This window comes from Bombina bombina, chromosome 7 (genome assembly GCF_027579735.1).
Source record: "Bombina bombina isolate aBomBom1 chromosome 7, aBomBom1.pri, whole genome shotgun sequence".
NCBI classification, from domain to species: domain Eukaryota; kingdom Metazoa; phylum Chordata; class Amphibia; order Anura; family Bombinatoridae; genus Bombina; species Bombina bombina.
The window spans coordinates 80441026-80453904 of NC_069505.1; the positions used below are offsets into that span (position 1 = coordinate 80441026).

Sequence of the window (12879 nt, forward strand, 5' to 3'; positions counted from 1 at the left end):
TTCTTGTTTTCAGTCCATTAATTCAGTTTAACTTGCTGCACTCCAAGTTTCACTTGTGCAGTGTGCCGACCCGGGCACTACTCCTCTCGGCCTACATAAAGTTCATCAATTTATTCCCCGAAATCAAACCCACTATCCAAGATGTGCTACGGAGCGACAGTCAGCTCAGGAATGCGGATGTCGAGTTACAGCAGCGAGCCGTAGAATACTTGCGCCTTAGCTCTATTGCCAGCAATGATATCCTGGTACGTCTGAGAACATTTACTGAACCCTGTATGAGTTTTATCAAGCTATGGGGAATATAATAATTTTTTTGTTTTTAATCAGTTTTTTTTATAGAGGTATTTTATAAGATAACATTAACTTTGTGTTAGTATACATATAGAATACAAATAAGAAACGCTCCAACGGCCATGGCAATCATAAAATAAAACTAAACATATTTTTCACATAAAATCTCCTGTTTGAGGACATCAAATAAGATTATCAGAAAATATAACAAACCATGTTGTCTCTAATAACAATGCAAAACTTAAAGTGCAAAAAATAATAAGATACCTCTTTTTAATTTATATGATAGCTTAAAGGGACATTAAACACTAAATACATGCTAGATAGAATGATGCATTCAAAGAAAAGATTAGTCCATGACTAACATGTAGATGTATCTTTAAAGTTTCATTAGTTGTTTAAAAAGTGACAAAATAAGTGTAAAGTTTAGTGTCTATAAAACACTGGGAGCTGCCATGTTGTAACTTGTGTTACCTTCTCTGCTGTGGCCAATTAGAGACCGTTATAAATAGGTCACTAGAGTGTGCAGCCAATGGTTGTGCTGGATTTAACAGTGTTCTGCACTTCCATTTCTAACAGGAACTGAAAAGCTCACAATTTCAGAATGGAATTACAGGCAAAGAGGACAAAATAAATAATGAAAGTATATTGCAGAGTTGTTTTATATATACAATTTATAATTTTATATTACTATCTCAAAGTGTTTAATGTCCCTTTAATACTACCTCTGGCTCATTATTTGCTGCCTATTAGAGTGATCCTTTATAATAGCCAATTGTAAGCCGAAACAAACTATTAATTATGAGAGGTCAATTTTTTTATATCACATGTATAAATGGACAGATGATTATTAGATCTCATTTTATGTAGGATTATAACACCTCCCAACCTAAACAGGGTCACTCTCGTACCCAGACAAGGAAGTATGATGCAGAGGGGGTCTCAACTGATCGAAACGGTCACTCTTGGACCACTGATAGAATAGGTTCACTAGTATCTGTAGCTTAAAAGGATTATTGAATATCATAGCTAAAGTTGTTGATAGAATTAGTGCTTTAGCATCTGAAGTTGCTTATGTGGAAGTACAATGTACATGGGATAGATAATCTCTTAATATATTATATGAGAATATGAGCTTGTATGCTTTATAGGCGAAAATAGTTTCAGTGATAGAAAATTATTAAACAATAATATAGCTTTTAACGTGGTGTTCTCATGAAATAGAAAATGGAGATTAATACTGGATAGATTCCCCTTTAGTATAATCTGTAATTCTGTATTCTTAAAATACTCATGTGACTAATAACTGACAAGCCTGAAAAACTGTAGAGCATCCAGTATCTTAATGCGTTTGTTAACATTGAACACCCGATGTAACTGTGAGGAGTAATGGGCACTTTTGGGCCTTAGTATGAATGAAAGTCTTAGACCTTATGTTACTTAGCCTTAAATTATAGTAGTAAATCAATAATGTTAATGCATATGGCAGTAGGTTAGAATGCAAATACATATTATCACCAAATAAGCTAAATGTGAAAATAAAATAACCAGAGATTCGTTGCTGAAGAAGGTAGCCTGCAGTAAGCAAAGAACCCTATATAGGGTAGATTATAGCCTTTTCTTAATCAATGTATATTAAGCAAGAATTACCTACATAGAAGTACAAAAGTTAATGATGTCCTAATAAACAAGTCTCAGGGCTCAAGAGGGTTATGAAGTGAGGACACAGTGGGAAGTTATCTAGGTTTTATCCCAATATATGTATTTTCAGTGTCTTTGTGTCACTCGGGGCACACCTGTAGAGATTTGAAAGGTTAGACATATTGCTTCTGATAGAGAGGCTACTTTACCTTAGTAGTATATGAAAGTGCGTGCTATATGCTGAAGCCTGGAAGAGAAGCAAGGGGGGCATAAATGTATCTCCTTATTATGAGAAGATAGCGACTTTTAGGACATATCTAATTTAGAGCTATAACTTCCATTTTGTAAGTTAGGTATTTGGTATGCGGCGGGAGAAGATAAACTGGCACAACCTGTAAAATGATATGTTAGATTGTCATGGTCTCGGTGATAGGGGTGTATAAAAATGGGGGCTCTCTGTGTCACTCCACTAAAGCTCTGTGATAATAGGGTTAATGATAGCACTCTTACTACCCACTACCCCGGCCGCAGGCAGTAGGTCCAAGTTAAAGGAGGAGGACCCTTAAAGGCTCTTAATACTTTACAAAAATCATTGCAAAGTGGAGAAAAAAACACCTATTGGCCTTATATAATCTATATCCTAATTATTAGCCCTGAACAACAATCGGACCTAGCTTTTGTTTCATTTGAGGGAATAGGTCATCAAAACCATCTGAAGCAAACTTGCAAAAATAGTGGGGTGCTGTAATATACAAAGGTTTATCTTTTTACAATAAGGAGATTTTGATATATTTTGTATCACATGTGAGAAATTGGAGAGAAATAAAAAATCACTGTGGCTGTCTTATCTAGGGTGACCTAACTAGGACAGGGCTTTAGTATTTAACGTATAATGGAGTTGTTAGATAAACTCTCGTGGGTAGGTAGAGTAGAACAAAGGTCAGGCCATCCTCTGGGTAACAATGGATAATAAAATAAGTATGAATAGCCTCTAAATACGACCTGCCTCGTAGTAATTATCTGCTGTAATAAAATAAGACAGTGTATAAATATACATATAGCACAACTAAACAGTTCCAGGACTGCAACTTAAAGCAGTTTCAGCGTTATTTCCATAGTTCAAGGGAAAAGAAGAATTATAAGGGGTCATACGTAATCTGCAGACCCACTAGTTGCTCCAATGATGACCCATTTACAAATTATATTTTACCAGTCCTCCCAACCATGCGACTAGAAAAGTGATGAGGGCCACGACTTCCCGGGTCCCACAACAATTCTCCTTTAGGTAACATTGGCAGATGCCGCCTTCTACATTGAGCAGCCCACTCCTTAGGTACTGGATTGCAACTGCTTGGCGGGATCATGATGCAGGGCAGTTGCGTGAGCGTCAATAGGTGAAAACCAAATGAAGTCTCCCCGCAAGAGCAACCCGCCACTCCACGTTTTCTACTCGGGAAGTGGAGGTCTTCTGCCAGACTCATGTGCTCTTCAAAATCAGCACCGTTCTTTGTCTTGTCCTTATATAGAACCTCAATCGCCTGTGATGTGGAGGCATCAGCGTAAATCCTGCGTTTATCTTGTGAGGCTGTATAATACCATCTTGATCACTCCGGCTTGTCACAATTCACCTGGTCATCCCAGCAAGCATAGGGTATGGCTGTAGGTTCCCTTATGGTAATACTGGAAGATGCATATCTGATCTCTGACGTGAGTCTTGCTGTATGGGTATCTACCCGTCCTATGAGCGCATCAATCAGGACTCTAAGGTCAGTCACCATGAGAGAAGTAATTTATCCAAGTCTCTTCACTTGTATCAGTACATGAGTGATAACCGTTTATGGTCAAATGCTGAAAGTGGTAGCAGGTAAGCACTGCTCTACTCGGTTACTTGGTTAACCGATGGGGGTGATGTATGAGTGTAATGATGTCGCTGCCTGCATTCTAAACCAGACCAGTTTGGATCTGGCTGATAGGATCGTAAAAATGAAGGTATCGTTCAGCTCCGTGTCTTCTCCTTTGTTAGCTTGATAAGTTACAGAGCAGGATGCCAAGTTTGAGAGGAGATAAACAATGAGTTGTTATATTTGCTTGAGGAGCTTCCCAAAATTGCTGCTGATCATGGCCGCGGTCAAGACATGCCCCAAAATACATTTTTTAATTATTATTATTGCAATTCCTAAAAGAGTGATCTTTAAAGACTATTAAACTTAACATTTTAATGCATAAAATGTTTCATTATTGCAAATAAAACATTATTGCAATATACATTTATTATTTATTTTTATTTATTTATTTTTGGGAGGCTTGGGTTAATACTTTAAGGCAATTTATGCAAGCTTTTGTTTACTTTTCCCTCCCTAAGCTTCTATGGTGTCACATACTTTTAAAAGGTGGATTATCGGTAGGCAAATCATTCTTTGCAATAGTAACCAAGTTACTATTATTACTATTACATCAGTGCTAAACCACCTTAAGGGAATACAAGAGAGCAGTCTACCCCATTATTACTACTCTTTATTTATAAATCGCCAACAGATTCTGCAGCGCTGTCCGTGGGTAACAAAGATACAAGGACAGTACGATATGAGACACCAGACAAAATTTAACAAACAAATACAGGGGGAATTGGGAGCCCTGTTCCCGTGGGAACTTACAATCTAAATGGGCCACAGTCTGCACATGTGCACACAGAGCTTGTGCTATATCTGAAATGTAATTTGTGATTGGTTAGCAGTGGTTCTTTTGTTCTGGGGAACAGGGTTGTCAGTGAAAAGACTAAACATAAAAAATATAGTAATTTGACAAAATAATGTTGCAGTTTTAATTGCAACATTATTCTTGTATATCAAGGTTTATAATTTGTGTTTAGTGTCCCTTTAACCATACATAGAAAAAATAATTCAGGAAAAACAAATGTATATAAATGAAATTGTATTGCAGGTTGCCTAGTATCCTTGAAATTAGAGGATATCAAAATTAAAAAAGAAAATGCTTTAATATGTGAGAGTATTTATTACTGTGCTATTTCCTTGCATATGAAAATGGATTAAACACTGCAAATGGATTAAACACATAGTTAATGTCTTCTTCTGAGCAATTCACTATTGGGAGCTAGCTGAACGCATACAGGGAGTGCTGAATTATTAGGCAAATTAGTATTTTGACCACATCATCCTCTTTATGCATGTTGTCTTACTCCAAGCTGTATAGGCTCGAAAGCCTACTACCAATTAAGCATATTAGGTGATGTGCATCTCTGTAATGAGAAGGGGTGTGGTCTAATGACATCAACACCCTATATCAGCTGTGCATAATTATTAGGCAACTTCCTTTCCTTTGGCAAAATGGGTCAAAAGAAGGACTTGACAGGCTCAGAAAAGTCAAAAATAGTGAGATATCTTGCAGAGGGATGCAGCTTAAAAAAGCACTCTTAAAATTGCAAAGCTTCTGAAGCGTGATCATCGAACAATCAAGCGTTTCTTTCAAAATAGTCAACAGGGTCGCAAGAAGCGTGTGGAAAAACCAAGGCGCAAAATAACTGCCCATGAACTGAGAAAAGTCAAGCGTGCAGCTGCCAAGATGCCACTTGCCACCAGTTTGGCCATATTTCAGAGCTGCAACATCACTGGAGTGCCCAAAAGCACAAGGTGTGCAATACTCAGAGACATGGCCAAGGTAAGAAAGGCTGAAAGACGACCACCACTGAACAAGACACACAAGCTGAAACGTCAAGACTGGGCCAAGAAATATCTCAAGACTGATTTTTCTAAGGTTTTATGGACTGATGAAATGAGAGTGAGTATTTATGGGCCAGATGGATGGGCCCGTGGCTGGATTGGTAAAGGGCAGAGAGCTCCAGTCCGACTCAGACGCCAGCAAGGTGGAGGTGGAGTACTGGTTTGGGCTGGTATCATCAAAGATGAGCTTGTGGGGCCTTTTCGGGTTGAGGATGGAGTCAAGCTCAACTCCCAGTCCTAATGCCAGTTTCTGGAAGACACCTTCTTCAAGCAGTGGTACAGGAAGAAGTCTGTATCCTTCAAGAAAAACATGATTTTCATGCAGGACAATGCTCCATCACACGCGTCCAAGTACTCCACAGCGTGGCTGGCAAGAAAGGGTATAAAAGAAGAAAATCTAATGACATGGCCTCCTTTTTCACCTGATCTGAACCCCATTGAGAACCTGTGGTCCATCATCAAATGTGAGATTTACAAGGAGGGAAAACAGTACACCTCTCTGAACAGTGTCTGGGAGGCTGTGGTTGCTGCTGCACGCAATGTTGATGATGAACAGATCAAAACACTGACAGAATCCATGGATGGCAGGCTTTTGAGTGTCCTTGCAAAGAAAGGTGGCTATATTGGTCACTGATTTGTTTTTGTTTTGTTTTTGAATGTCAGAAATGTATATTTGTGAATGTTGAGATGTTATATTGGTTTCACTGGTAAAAATAAATAATTGAAATGGGTATATATTTGTTTTTTGTTAAGTTGCCTAATAATTATGCACAGTAATAGTCACCTGCACACACAGATATCCCCCTAAAATAGCTATAACTAAAAACAAACTAAAAACTACTTCCAAAACTATTCAGCTTTGATATTAAGGAGTTTTTTGGGTTCATTGAGAACATGGTTGTTGTTCAATAATAAAATTAATCCTCAAAAATACAACTTGCCTAATAATTCTGCACTCCCTGTATGGTGACCCAATGACTATAGACAAATGTGTGTAGACACGAGTAGTGTAGGATATGTAAATATTCCTTTTTAACAAAGGAAACCAAGAGAACATAGCACATTTGATAATAAAAGTTAATTTAATTAAATTTCTTAAAAATACATGTTGTGTCTGAATCATGGGTTTAGTTTTGAATTTGCCAGTACAAAATGTTGTTCTCTGTTATTGTCAATAAGTAAAACAAATTAAAGGGGATAGTAAACACCAAAAAATGTTATTGTTTAAAAAGATAGATAATTCCTTTATTACCTATTCCCCAGTTTTGCATAACCAACACGGTTATATAATATTAACACTTTTTACCTCTGTAATTACCGTGTATCTAAGCTTCTGCTGACTGTCTCCTTATCTCAGATCTTTTGACAGACTAGCATTTCAGGCAATTAGTGCTGACTCTTAAATAACTTAACGTGCATGAGCACAATGATATTTATATGAAACACATAAACTAACGCCCTCTAGCTGTGAAAAACTTTCAACTGCATTTAGATAAGAGGCGTTCTTCAAGGGCTTAGAAATTAGCATATGAGTCTACCTAGGTTTAGCTTTCAACAAAGAATACCAAGAGAACAAAGCAAATTTGATGATAAAAGTAAATTAGAAAGTTGTTTAAAATTACATACTCTGAATCTTGAAAGTTGAATTTGGACTTTACATCCCTTTAAGTATTGTTTAATTAAAGGTACACGGCTGGACTCCATTATTTCTACGGTTACCGGAGGGAAAGGTGCCTTCCTACTGCAAGATAAGAAGAATAGACCTAAGGGACGACAATTGTCTAATTTTCGTTCTGACAAATAACGACAAGCCGAGCAGCCCAAGAGTACTTGGAAGCCAGCTCAATCCTGGAATCAGTCCGACAGACTAAGAAGCCCACCGAGAACAAATCGGCATGAAGGGGCGGCCCCCCGATCCGGGATCGGATTGAGAAGGGGGCAGACTGTCTCTTTTTTCAGACACTTGGTGTATAATGTACGCCAGATGTACAAAAAGACAATATTACAACAGTGGCATATATCAATCATCAAGGGGGAATTTTAAGTTTACTTAGCCATGAAAGAAATATCTTGGATACTTTCTTGGGCAGAAACCAATTCCTCTCTCATCACTGCGATTCACATCCCAGGTGTGGACAACTGGGAGGCAGATTATCTCGGCTGTCAGTCACTTCAACCGGGGGAATGGTTTCTCGATCAGGATGAATTCTTACAAATTGTTCAGATCTGGGGTCTTCGACAAATAGCTCTCATGACCTTTCGTTTGAACATGAAACTTCCCAGATACCTTGCAAGGTCAAGGGATCCTTAGGCAGTAATGACGGATGCTCTTGCAATCCCTTGGTCATTCCAATATGCTTATATATTTCCTCAATGAAAAAATAGATACAAGTTGCTAAAAGCGCCTACAAGAAACAAATAGCATTAGTGCAAATAGGTAAGTAAATAAAATATATGATAATAAACACAAACTCAAAGCAGTAGAAACTCCAAAAAATAGTCCATATAAATAGCAGGACTCTCAAAGTTCACTGGAAGGTGATAATAATCCAGATGATATGTGTTGGATATGGGCAGCAACCTCTTCAAAAAACGATCTTGCAGGACACAAGATCACAGGCTAAAAAACACAAACACAAGAGGGCACCCCAATGGTGTGATATCTTCACAGTAACAGCTTTCACATAAGTGAAGAAATGTATTCACGGATTCCAAAGCACATACGTGCAATTCAGGCAGACTGGGCTATTGGAAGTCGCCCAGCAAACTTGTTCCCGGGATGTCGGCTCCAATAAGCGAATGTACGAGCAGATAACTCAGTAAGGTATAGGTAGCCCAAACCAATCAGTGCTCCGTCAGTCTCGTTCTTAGATACAGCTCAGAACAGTAAGGAACGGTAAAAACAGGTGTTTTATTAAAAACCAGTTTAAAACTGAATGAATAAAAAAAGCTGAACGCGTTTCTCGGATTTACAGTATAATCAGGTGAGAAGATCTCACCTAAAGAAACGTTAAATCCGAGAAATGCGTTGAGCTTTTATTCATTCTAGTTTGCCATTTTTACTGGTTCATGGAAGGGTCATAAAGCTTCTGCTATTTCTTTAGCCTCTTGGTTAAAACTTCACAAAGCTTATTTGGAAGTGGGTCAGTCTCTGCCTCAGAGAATTACTGCTCATTCTACAAGATCAGCTGCCACATCTTGGGCTTTCGAGAATGAGGCTTTAGTTGATCAAACCTGCAAAGCAGCCACTTGGTCTTTGCATAATTTTACCAAATTTTACCATTTTAATGTTTTTACCTCTTCAGAAGCAGCTTTTGGTAGAAAGGTTCTTCAGGCAGTGGTCACTCATTGATTCTGTTGCCTATAACAATTTCTTCAGGTTTTTTAGTTATTATAAGACTTTAATTTGGATATTATTTTCAGCCAAAAAAACTGTTTATATTTTATCTCTCCCTTTTTATTTTGTTACTTGCGGCCTTCCACATCTGGGGCATTATATCTCATATGTAACAAATCGTGGACTCTCGACACGTATATGAAAGAAAACATAATTTATGTAAGAACTTAAATGATAACGTCATTTATTTCATTTCCACGGGGTCCTCTCCCTATTATGGGTTGTTTTTTTAACAAAGCACATCCCTTTTTCCTGTTCCTTTTTATGACTTTTTCTTACGCCTTTTTACACCTCACTTCTTGGCTATACGTTAAACTGAGATATGAGTGAGGTGGGTGGGGTATTTATAGGTTTTGAGGTTTGGGAAACTTTGCCTCCTTCTGGTAGGAATGTATATCCCATATGTAACAAATCGGGGACTCTCGCCACCATGAAAGGAATAAATTTATCAAGTAAGTTCTTACATAAATTATGTTTTTTATTTCATGATTCGTATAGAGGATACAATTTTAAGCAATATTCCAATTTACTTCAATGATCTAAAAATATCCCTCTTGAAGAAATAGCAATGCACATAAGTGAGCCAATCACACGAGGCATCAATGTGCAGCCACCAATCAGAAGCTACTGAGCCTATTTATACTTGTTTTTTAACAAAGGAAATCAAAAGAATGAAGCAAATTAGATAATAGAATTAAATTGGAAAGTTGTTTAAAATTGCACGCTCTCTCTAAATCCCCCCCCCAAAAAAATTGGTTTCATGTCCCTTTAATATCCGTTCTACACAGTTTTCAGTTGTTTTTATCATATGGTGCAGTATTATATTATTTTCCATAGTGCTTAACCCCTTAATGACCACAGCACTTTTCCATTTTCTGTCCGTTTGGGACCAAGGCTATTTTTACATTTTTGTGGTGTTTGTGTTTAGCTGTAATTTTCCTCTTACTCATTTACTGTACCCACACATATTATATACCGTTTTTCTTGCCATTAAATGGACTTTCAAAATATACCATTATTTTCATCATATCTTATAATTTACTATAAAAAATATTATAAAATATGAGGAAAAAATGGAAAAAAACACACTTTTTCTAACTTTGACCCCCAAAATCTGTTACACATCTACAACCACCAAAAAACACCCATGCTAAATAGTTTCTAAATTTTGTCCTGAGTTTAGAAATACCCAATGTTTACATGTTCTTTACTTTTTTTGCAAGTTATAGGGCTATAAGTACAAGTAGCACTTTGCCATTTCCAAACCACTTTTTTTCAAAATTAGCGCTAGTTACATTGGGACACTAATATCTTTCAGGAATCTCTGAATATCCATTGACATGTATATATTTTTTTTTAGAAGACATCCCAAAGTATTGATCTAGGCCCATTTTGGTATATTTCATGGCACCATTTCACCGCCGAATGCGATCAAATAAAAAAATTATTTTACTTTTTCACAAATTTTTTCACAAACTTTAGGTTTCTCACTGAAATTATTTACAAACAACTCATGAAATTATGGAATAAATGGTTGTAAATGCTTCTCTGGGATCCCCTTTGTTCATAAATAGCAGACATATATGGCTTTGGCTTTGCTTTTTGGTAATTAGAAGGCTGCTAAATGCCACTGCGCACCAACCGTGTATTATGCCCAGCAGTGAATGGGTTAATTAGGGAGCATGTAGGGAGCTTCTAGGGTTAATTTTAGCTCTAGTGTAGTGTAGTAGACAACCCCAAGTATTGATCTAGGCCCATTTTGGTATATTTCATGCCACCATTTCACCGCCAAAAGCAATCAAATAAAAAAAAATTGTTCACTTTTTCAAACTTTAGGTTTTTCACTAAAATTATTTACAAACAGCTTGTGCAATTATGGCACAAATGGTTTTAAATGCTTCTCTGGGATCCCCTTTGTTCATAAATAGCAGACATATATGGCTTTGGCGTTGCTTTTTGGTAATTATAAGGCCGCTAAATGCTGCTGCGCATCACATGTGTATTATGGCCAGCAGTGAAGGGGTTAATTAGGTAGTTTGTAGGGAGCTTGCAGGGTTAATTTTAGCTTTAGTGTAGAGATCAGACTCCCACCTGACACATCCCACCCCCTGATCCCTCCCAAACAGCACTCTTCCCTCCCCCACCCCACAATTGTCCCCGCCATCTTAAGTACTGGCAGAAAGTCTGCCAGTACTAAAATAAAAGGTATAAAAAAAAAAAAAAAAATTTTTTTTTAAGCATATTTACATATGCTGCTATGTAGGGTCCCCCCTTAGCCCCCAACCTCCCTGATCCCCCCAAAATAGCTCCCTAACCCTCCCCCTCTGCCTTATTGGGGCCATCTTGGGTACTGGCAGCTGTCTGCCAGTACCCAGTTTGCAAATAAAAATGTTTTATTTTTTATGTTTTACTTTTTGTTTCTGTAGTGTAGCTTCCCCCCCACAGTCCAATACCCCACCAGCCAAACCGATCACCAAAAAAACCATATTAACCCCTTTGATCCCCACTTCTAACATAAACATTTTCTGTAGGTAGTGGTTCCCACCCGCTCCCTCCCCGTGCACGCGCCCGCCCGGCCTCCCCGTGCACGCGCGAGCGTCCGTGCGCGTCCCCCCGGTCGTCCCCGCCCCCGATCCCGCCCCCCTCCGCATCACAAAGGCCATCGATGGCCGCCACCCACCTCCCATACCGGCTCCCACCCACCAACGAACGTAGCCGTTAATGTCCGGTGCAGAGAGGGCCACAGAGTGGCTCTCTCTGCACCGGATGGCTACAAATGGTTATTGCAGGATGCCTCGATATCGAGGCATCACTGCAATAACCGGAAAGCAGCTGGAAGCGAGCAGGATCGCTTCCAGCTGCTTTCCAAACCGAGGACGTGCAGGGTACGTCCTCAGGCGTTAACTGCCTTTTTTTTAAGGACGTACCCTGCACGTCCTCGGTCATTAAGGGGTTAAATAGGATAATTGAGAAGAAAGTTTGAAAACTTGCTTTGCTATGAGCATTTTGATTTTATTTCTCATACATAGATTTAGATGTTCTAGTCTCTTTTAACATGTATACTAAATGCCAGTTAAGTGAATAAATGTGCCTTAAGTGATAGTTGCAATGTAAAAATAAAGCTTTAATGATCAAATTAATTTTGATGCAGGCCACCGTCCTGGAGGAGATGCCACCATTCCCTGAGCGAGAGTCCTCTATTTTAGCCAAGCTGAAGAAGAAAAAGGGTCCAAGCACAGTGACCGATCTAGAAGATACCAAGAAGGAGAAGAGTACGTCTGATGTGAATGGGGGCACTGAGCCCGCCCCTGTCAGCACAGCGGTATGTTAAAAGGCAGAATAGTGCCAGGCATAACTTTCTGTATGCTTATTCAGTTATATTTAGAACTGATTACGTTAGGGGAGGGTTGGCAAACATTTTTGATAGTATGCACCTATGTTGGTGTAAAACCTCCAACAACATTATTTGTGTGCACCTCCCGTGGCTTATGGAATGAAGATGCCCATTTATGGACAGGTATTTATGGAGATATCCTAGAACTGGCCCCTATAACTACTTAAAGGGACATGATACCCAAATGTTGAAGCATTTGAAAGTAATGCAGCAGAGCAGTGAAAAGGTGACTAGAAAATATCACCTGAACATCTCTATGTAAAAAAGGAAGATATTTTTCCTCAAATTTTCTTCAGTAGCCACATTCCATTCAAGCTACTTAAGCAGCCAATCATGATGCTAGTCCCAAGACTAGCAAGGGAGTGTGTTTTTGGCATGTGTAGCACATTCATGTTATTTCCCTCCTCAGTATAAGGAAG

At 38.5% G+C, this 12879-nt stretch overlaps 1 protein-coding gene across 2 annotated transcripts in view; it reads left to right on the forward strand.

Annotated features, from left to right (window-relative positions):
* The window catches only part of LOC128665902 (AP-2 complex subunit alpha-2), a 442402-nt gene that overhangs the window by 272447 nt on the left and 157076 nt on the right, over positions 1–12879 (forward strand). For both annotated transcript variants that reach the window (XM_053720151.1, XM_053720152.1), the window contains exons 13-14: positions 14–245; positions 12218–12388. In XM_053720151.1, coding sequence (XP_053576126.1) covers positions 14–245; positions 12218–12388 — 403 coding nt within the window. The remainder of the gene's footprint in view (positions 1–13; positions 246–12217; positions 12389–12879) is intronic.